General features: G+C 50.3%; 3 protein-coding genes and 1 long non-coding RNA gene across 9 annotated transcripts in view; 2 read left to right on the top strand and 2 right to left on the bottom strand.

Annotated features, from left to right (window-relative positions):
- The window catches only part of LOC126570931 (adenosylhomocysteinase-like 1), a 10235-nt gene extending 8020 nt beyond the window's left edge, over window positions 1-2215 (top strand). For all 5 annotated transcript variants that reach the window (XM_050229087.1, XM_050229068.1, XM_050229077.1 and 2 more), the window contains exon 6: window positions 1-2215. This exon is cut by the window's left edge and continues 97 nt beyond it. In XM_050229087.1, the coding sequence (XP_050085044.1) occupies window positions 1-31 (31 nt within the window). In that variant the 3' untranslated portion in view covers window positions 32-2215.
- On the bottom strand, window positions 2201-4972 carry LOC126571201 (uncharacterized protein C15orf61). The gene is made up of 3 exons (XM_050229522.1): window positions 4831-4972; window positions 2684-2811; window positions 2201-2607 (listed from the first exon to the last, which is right to left on the bottom strand). The coding sequence occupies exons 2-3, from the start codon at window positions 2792-2794 to the stop codon at window positions 2290-2292; spliced, it is 429 nt and encodes a 142-aa protein (XP_050085479.1). The 5' UTR covers window positions 2795-2811; window positions 4831-4972; the 3' UTR covers window positions 2201-2289.
- On the bottom strand, window positions 2885-4973 carry LOC126570891 (NADH-ubiquinone oxidoreductase 49 kDa subunit-like). 2 transcript variants are annotated; one of them, XM_050228987.1, is made up of 2 exons: window positions 4831-4973; window positions 2885-4757 (listed from the first exon to the last, which is right to left on the bottom strand). In XM_050228987.1, exon 2 carries the CDS (start codon window positions 4653-4655, stop codon window positions 3228-3230), a length of 1428 nt encoding a protein of 475 aa, XP_050084944.1. In that variant the 5' UTR covers window positions 4656-4757; window positions 4831-4973; the 3' UTR covers window positions 2885-3227. The 2 variants fall into 2 exon arrangements, with proteins under 2 accessions (XP_050084944.1, XP_050084935.1); XM_050228978.1 differs by having other exon boundaries at window positions 4822-4964.
- Window positions 4974-5106: 133 nt separating this feature from the next.
- Window positions 5107-6057, top strand: LOC126571272 (uncharacterized). Its single transcript, XR_007607873.1, has 2 exons — window positions 5107-5447; window positions 5535-6057. It is a non-coding gene; the product is annotated as an uncharacterized LOC126571272 (long non-coding RNA).
- The last annotated feature ends 1962 nt before the right edge of the window (window positions 6058-8019 follow it).

Genomic DNA, 8019 nt, shown 5'->3' with positions numbered 1-8019 from the left:
TCCCTTTAAACCCAACTACTACAGGTATTAGTAATAGCAGCCAGCGACGAATATCATCGGTAGGGGGCCGATGCAGCCACATGCTTGCACGAAGGTATCCTGGACTCTATGGTGTTGCCCGCAGATGTCGCCGATCGAACCCATCTTCGACTTCCCCTACAATGCTTTTCTTTGGTTTCGGTTGGTACGGTCTCCGACACCACCCTGAGCAACCAGTATCGGTTGCATATTGAGAGCGTTAGCAAATTATTAGTGACGGTAGCTGAATTTTATTGATCGACTAGACCGGGCCGCATGGCAAACTGCGGCAACCTAACCGAATGTCACATTATCACCGATTCCCCCATTTATTTTTATATTAATTTTGCTCATGTGCAATTTAGCACATGTTTACCGTATAAGGCACCGGATGGTAAAAGAGAAAATTCAACAGTGCAGCATGCCGATGGTATGCCGGTGGTCCAGTGTCTTTAGTCTGTTATCCTTCATCACCTTTTCGATTCTAGAAGAATCAAACCAATCTCGAGCGATAGTTGCAACGTTAAAATGCATAAGCAATTCACAATGAAAAAAAATCACATTTCCAAGCTTATTACCAGTATTGAAAGCTTTGCAGATTGTTTAATCGCCATGCTGTTTTCCGAGTTCTTATTGATTTAGCGGATGAAAAGAAAACAAACAAAAACCATCCATTCGTAAAACGTTACACACCCCTCCTTCCATGCAGCGTACCACTGTAAAACTAAAAAGGCAAAGCTCCTGGGGCCAAGCCCAAAACCCGCTTAGAACGGTCTCTAGCACCGATAAGCAAGTGAGAGGCAATGGTTCAAAGGTCACGACCCTTTACATTCGTTTCCGTTGAGTTAAAGAATTCGCACTCTATTTGTTGGGGACAGCTCCGCTTACTTGAATGTACCCGGCGGACAAATCCCATACAAAAATGCCGGTTTTGTATGGGATTTGCCTGCCGGGTAAGAATATAAATTCGCAGCACCACAGTGAACTATTTGAACATTAGGACGTGGTTTTTAAACTATTCGCAAAATCGAATTGACATTCATTCAACACATGCTCTTTATGGACCGTACTATTTTTTTGTCCGATCGAACATTATGTAAGCATGTAAGAGTCGTTCATTTCCACGCGAACATCCAGGAACATGCTTTAATTTCAGTAAAATAGATATATGTTTGTTGTGTACCGGGGGCTCCGTAATATATTACTAAGAGTATCATAGGGAGTCCTCATGGTCGGGGGATTAATAACTCTACCCTTTCATTCTATCGCTGTGTTTCTTGCGGAATCGTCAATTAGAAAACAATACTGTAGTGTGTAACCAGTTTTGAGACTGGCCATAGTATAATGTTGCTTCAGTAAACAAATCAATTATTAACCAAACCCAGAATATTCCGTTACAGTTATCTTGCTTTGCATCATCATACACAACGACCAGCGAGCACTACTGCTTCTGTAGTTGGTAGGTCGGTGCGCGTGACACTGTGGAATGGTGCGGTTTGGTTAGGCGAGAAATGACGAATCCTGGGCCGACGCACGGCGATAAGTTGAGGCTGCAAGCGAAATGAGCACATCTGATGAGCACGCGACACACACACACACACACACACACACACACACACACACACACTAAAATGCCTTCGGTTCGCACACGCTACGTCTAGCATCAGTTAACGAGCTTCAACGCAATAGGACCGATAAATCCAATAGGAACGGTGGTAGCCAATTTGGAGAAGCCTTTCCGCGCGAAGGCGAAGGCCTTTCCACGGGAGCAGCGCATCGGAGCATTGTCACCTACACTAGTAGGTATTGTAAAGTGGGCGCGTGTTTCTGCGGGCAATTCTCCAAAGAAGCAATGGCGCAGTTTGACGGACGAGCAAAGTAAAACGGATGAAAATTTAACGATAACATAAAGGATAAAGGTCTACAAGAAACTGAATCGCTCCATCGAATTGAACACGCAGCAGATAGTGAAGATATGCAATATAACTATTTTGGTACGGACATGGCTAAAAATTATACAATAACGTAACAAGTTGTAAAGAGCAGGCGCACGCGGTAAAATAGAAATGAAAAAGGAGGATCACAATGTTACAATAAAAAAGCGTCAGCGTCAACAATGACGACACACCACTGTTCTAGTTTCTAGGTAGCAGAATACAAAATGCCTTAATAGAGGAATATGTCCTGTCTTACTCTTTTCACTTGTTGTTTGGTTTATTGATCTACGAAATTGTTTGCGTGCGTTCTACTGTCCGGTTCAATTCGACCAACTCAGTACTGTGATCCCTTGTCCTCGGCGTACAAAAAGTAGATGGGCACTCGGCCCTGGCAGCCCATCTCGACGAACTCGGTGTGGCGAATCAGGAAGACGGCGGCCAGCCCGTAAAACAGTTGCGGCAGCCCCAGGTTCGCCAACTTGATGTATCGAAAGAATCGATCCTCGAGCCACAGGTCCTGCGGCGGCCGGCGAGTACAGTGATACTTCATGTACGGGTAGCACCCGGTCCGCAGAATGTGATAGTTGGTGCCCGTGTCCAGCGTCCAGTTGAAATGGGATCGGCCGAACTGATCGTTCACCACGTCGCGTTGCTGCCGAAGGAGATATAGAATGTTAGAGCCATTCGCCGCTGGCATTACGTAACTTCTACAGAAGACTACGCGTTACCTTGATGAAGTAAGAGGTCCACGGTGGTTCGTTGCACTGCTTCAGATAGGCTGTAAGCACCTCGGACACCTTGGGCTTCGACTTAAGCGATACGCGACGAAGCATCGCCATCACGTGTCCGCGAAACTCTGAAATGTGAACCATAGGCTATTCAATTGATTTTGCAGTTCCCATTTAACCATTCCCTGCTTTTCTTCCCGCTTGGTTTTTGTTTTCGCAATCGTTTTATTCTCGTTCCTACTTCCAGCTCGTTTCATTTACATCAAGATCATCTTCAATTGCTGCTTTACTGTCGTTCGTGCACACTAAAGAAAGGTGGCGGGCGGTTTCGCTCCGATTGCGCAAATCCCACCGACTCCGTGACACCTCTGACTAACAAGGTAGGGCCGAGATGGCGATTCGTGCGCCATGCATTTGTGAAGTGAAAAATTTATTAACGATCAATCAGCACGAGCCGACAAAAGAACGATAACAGATGCTAGGTAGTGGATATTAATCATATTATTTTCGAAGGATGGGAAGATGCCGAGCTTAGTCCACCGAGTTAGCGATCGATTTCGCCGAACACGACATCGAGCGTGCCGATGATGGCGACGACGTCGGCCAGCATGTGATGGCGGCCGACTTTGTCGAGCGCTGCCAGATGGGCGAATCCAGGAGCCTTGATCTTGCAACGGTACGGTTTGCTGGAACCATCCGACACCAGGTAGATGCCGAACTCGCCCTTCGGTGCCTCGACCGCAGTGTATGTCGCACCGGGTGGCACCTGATAGCCCTGTGTGAACAGCTTGAAGTGGTGGATGAGCGCCTCCATCGAGTGCTTCATCTCGGCGCGGGATGGTGGCGTCAGCTTCGTGTCGTCCGTCTTGATTTCGCCGGCCGGCATCTGGTTGAGGCACTGGTCGATGATGCGCAGCGACTGACGCATCTCCTCCACCCGACACAGGTAGCGATCGTAGCAGTCACCCTTGGTGCCAATCGGCACATCGAACTCGACCCGATCGTACGCATCGTACGGCTGAGCCTTACGCAAGTCCCATTTGATACCGGAACCGCGCAGCATGACACCGCTGAAGCCGTAGTTGAGCGCGTCCTCGGCCGACACGATACCGATGTCGGCGGTACGCTGCACCCAGATGCGATTCGTCGTCAGAACATCCTCGACTTCGTCCAGCCGCTCGGCAAACTTGGACGCGAACTCGTAGATGTCGTCGAGCAAGCCAAGCGGTAAATCCTGTGATACGCCGCCAGGGCGGATGTAGGCCGCGTGCATACGAGCCCCCGACACGCGCTCGTAGAACTCCATCATCTTCTCGCGCTCCTCAAACAGCCAGAAGAAGGGCGTGAGTGCACCGACGTCCAGCGCATGTGTCCCGACCGCCATGATGTGGTTGAGGATGCGTGTGATCTCGGCAAACAGCACGCGGATGTACTTCGCCCGCAGCGGTATATCGATGTTGAGCAACTTCTCTACCGCCAGTGAGTAGCACTGCTCGTTACACATCATCGATACGTAATCGAGACGATCGAAGTACGGCAGCGCCTGAGTATAGGTCTTGTACTCGATTAGCTTCTCGGTACCGCGGTGCAGCAGCCCGATGTGCGGATCGGCCCGCATCACCGTCTCACCGTCCAGTTCAAGCACCAGTCGCAGCACGCCGTGGGCGGCTGGGTGCTGGGGCCCAAAGTTTAGGCTCAGGTTGCGGACAGTCTTCTCCACCGGTGCGATCTTGCTGTTCCACGGTGGCAGCTTCCAGCGCGAGGTCACCTCGTCTGGGTACATCACCGGTCCCTTGAACTGCTCGATGAACTGCTCGTCTGGGAACCACTTGCCTGCGCTCCGCACCGGCTGCACATTATGCAAAACGGCCGCTTTCTGCAGTACACTGCTGCTGCTGCTGTTGTTGCTGGTTACATAAACACTCGAGGCGCACGCACGTCGTGCTATGGCATTCAGCACCGAAAACGCCATTTCGCAAGGTCCCCTAGGTTTAGATCAGATCAGAGCCAACAACGACGGGACCTCCGCACCGGATAGTATTGTCTTGCTGCACGAACTTCGGGGTAGCTGAATCTGTGGGGTTGTTGTCGTTCGTTTCAGTTCGGTCCCGCGGTCCTTCGATTCGCAAAATATATACCTCTCTTACCAGGACTTATGACTGCTCCTGTCGTCCGACGACCAAACTGTCAAATGCTACCAGTGCCGCGCCTCCACTGGCTTTGTTCTACGGGTGGAAGTTTTTAACCGAATGCCAGGAACAGGATTAACGCGCCCAACCGAACAAACCGCGCATATACGCACCGCGACGGAACAAACAACAGCAAAAAGGCGATATTTAATCAACTACGTACGTACGTCCAGGGCCGGGGGTCGAGGATGTCAACATTTGACATTTGATTTGACTTAAGAGACTGTTATGCCAGGTACACATGGTGTATGCTAAACTGCAAAGCAAAGTGTGTATGTAGGTACCAGGTGAAGTCATAGCACTTCGCTCGCGGTCGTATTGGATTTTGCAACATATGCAACAGTGGCTGTCAAATACATGTTTACCAAATCAACTGAATGCGTTTTCGAAAGAGGCACTCGGCACCAAAGTGTCTATAGGAAACAGGTGAAGTCATCTCGAACAAAATCGAATAAAAATAGACACTTTGGCCTCACCCAAAGTGTATTAAGGAAACAGGTGAAGTTATAGCAATTTGACATAAAGCACCTAACGTCAAATAACTGTCAGCTGTTTACGTTCATCACCAAACCAGCGTGCGTTTGAATCCGAAAAAGTGCAATGGTTTCATCAGGTATATTATCTACTTTTGCTCGTTTAAATGATACATTTTCTAATTTTAGAACAAACGAGCAGCCCCGCTGTAGCTATCAACGAGTCAGCAGGGACTGAAAACGCCGGCTATCTCTGATTCTGAAACGAGTGGAAAAGGCCCGGATCCGGCTTCCAGCTGGTCACTGTCGGCTTAGACTATTGGTTAAAGGACAAAAGGACGGAGACGATCGGAGTGTGATGGACAATCACATCAGCGCTACATGCTCAGTGCATCCAAAGGAGGGTGTTGTCGCGTGTCCGACCAGAGATCCGGCGAAGGTGAAACCTCTTCGCTTGTTCCGAACACGGAGCAGCAAGGAGAAGGAGTGGGTTCTTCCGCCCGAATAAAGGCAGCTCCAGCGCGATTTGTTCATCATATATGAACGCTGGCTCGGCAGATCGTCTGCCAGTCGCAAGGCGCATCCAAAGGAAGAGTGATAAGGAAGAGTTTGCAAAACACAGCTAGGCAAAATCTATAAGGCATCTTAAAACCACCAATGTAGAACAATCAGAGTACTGAAAAACTGAATAAACTGTAACTTTCTTTACGGATTTCTTACTTCTCAAAGCGAATACAGCGTCTCCAACGCAACCAAAACATAGACACGAACTGTCAGTTTTTTTCATTCATTTTTCTAATCGTCGCGAGCGATTTTGTTCGGTATGACTTCACCTGTTTCCTATAGACACTTTGGTGTAGACGGAAAAATTTGACAGCCCTCCGAACAAAACCAGATTGGCTGCGATATCGCAACAAATAAAGCAGCAGGGCATTACCCAGTTCGCAGTGAGAAGGTTTTCTCACTATGGAAAAGTTGTTTCTGAGATGGGACTTGGTTGGTACTGGCATATAAGCGAGTCAATACAAATCGCCTTCCCCAGTCCCAACCGAGAAACAAGGGGCCAAGGCACCCAAGAACCAACTTTCGTGAAACCCGAACGCAGCCCACCTTCGTGTGCTCTCGTGTGCCCCCCCCCCCCCCCCAAATGAACTACGCTGCGATTGGTCGATGAACTACCGCCCAATGGCGGTGGCGTTTATTTTTCTATTTCTTTTTGCTGACGTCACACGTATATGACGTCGTCATTTTGTGACGTCATTTTTCTGCGTTGCTGTTGGTGGTGCCCAGTTGGCAATGAGAAGCGCCCGAGCTTCCCCTCTGCCTGCGACGTAGCGGGATGAAGGCTGTGGCGGCTGAGAAAAATCCCCCCGCTGCCTGCGACGGGAACGAGGAAGAGACGAGCGCGACGCTCACTATGAAATCGGTCGTAGGCAGCGGGGGAAAGAGCGGAAGAAACCGCAAGGGGGAGGAGGTTTCGGGCGCGAGCTTATGGAGCGCGGCTGCGGCGGAGGAAGGGCGGAATGGGAAGAGAAGAAGGGCGAACGAAAACGAACGCGAGCTTGTGGGTTTCAATTACGCGCAGGGAAGGGCGGCAAGGGCTGAAGGACGAAGCAAACGCGAGCGTGTTCAAGACGGACGGCAGCGCGAAAGGAAGAAGAATAACAAAAAGAGACGGAGCAACCTCGCGCAAAATTCGACTAAGTCCCGATCGCGGGCAGTCGGAAATTTTCTAAGTCCCGGGACGCACTCTCTACGCTGGCGGCAAAGTGCAAGTGCAGAAAAGTGTTACCAAGGTGTTGACGATAATCCACACGCAAGGTAAGCCAAGCTGGCGTTGTAAGGTGCACTGCAAAAGGGTTAAACACTTTTGGATTTTTCTCTTCCTTTTCTGCATGTACCCGAGCATTGTGATCAGCGTACGCGCACCCAACATCAGGCCGAGCAGGAAAGTTCTCGATCGCAGCCCGGATCACGCCACCACAATTGTGCGCTGCCGTCCGTCTTGAACACGCTCGCGTTCACTTCGCCCTTCTGCCCTTGCCGCCCTTCCCTCTCCGCGCAATTGAAACCCACAAGCTCGCGTTCGTTTTCGTTCCCCCTTCTTCTCTTCCCATTCCGCCCTTCCTCCGCCGCAGCCGCGCTCCACAAGCTCGCGCACGAAACCTCCTCCCCCCGCGGTTTCTTCCGCTCTTTTCCCCGCTGTCTACGAGCGTTTTTATAGTGAGCGTCGCGCTCGCCTCTTCCTCGACCGCGTCGCAGGCAGAGGGGGCTTCTTTCTCAGCCGCCGCAGCCTTCATCCCGCTACGTCGCAGGCAGAGGGGTAAGCCGAGCGCTTCAAATTGCCAACTGGGAACGACGCCTTCAAGCAGTGAAGAGTACGACGCCACCACCACCAACAGCAACGCAGAAAAATGACGTCACAAAATGACGACGTCATATACGTGTGACGTCAGCAAAAAGAAATAGAAAAATAAACGCCTTCGACCAATCGCAGCGTAGTTCATTTTGGGGGGGGGGGGGGGGGGGGGCACACGAGAGCACACGAAGGGGTGCTGCGTTCGGGTTCGCGTTCGGTTTTCACGAAAGTTGGTTCTTCGGTGCCTTGGCCCTTTGTTTCTCGGTTGGGACTGGGGAAGGCGATTTGTATTGACTCGCTTATATGCCAGTACCA

Source organism: Anopheles aquasalis, chromosome X (assembly GCF_943734665.1).
Source record: "Anopheles aquasalis chromosome X, idAnoAquaMG_Q_19, whole genome shotgun sequence".
Classification (NCBI taxonomy): Eukaryota; Metazoa; Arthropoda; class Insecta; order Diptera; family Culicidae; genus Anopheles; species Anopheles aquasalis.
This window is presented reverse-complemented; position numbering and strand designations above follow the sequence as displayed.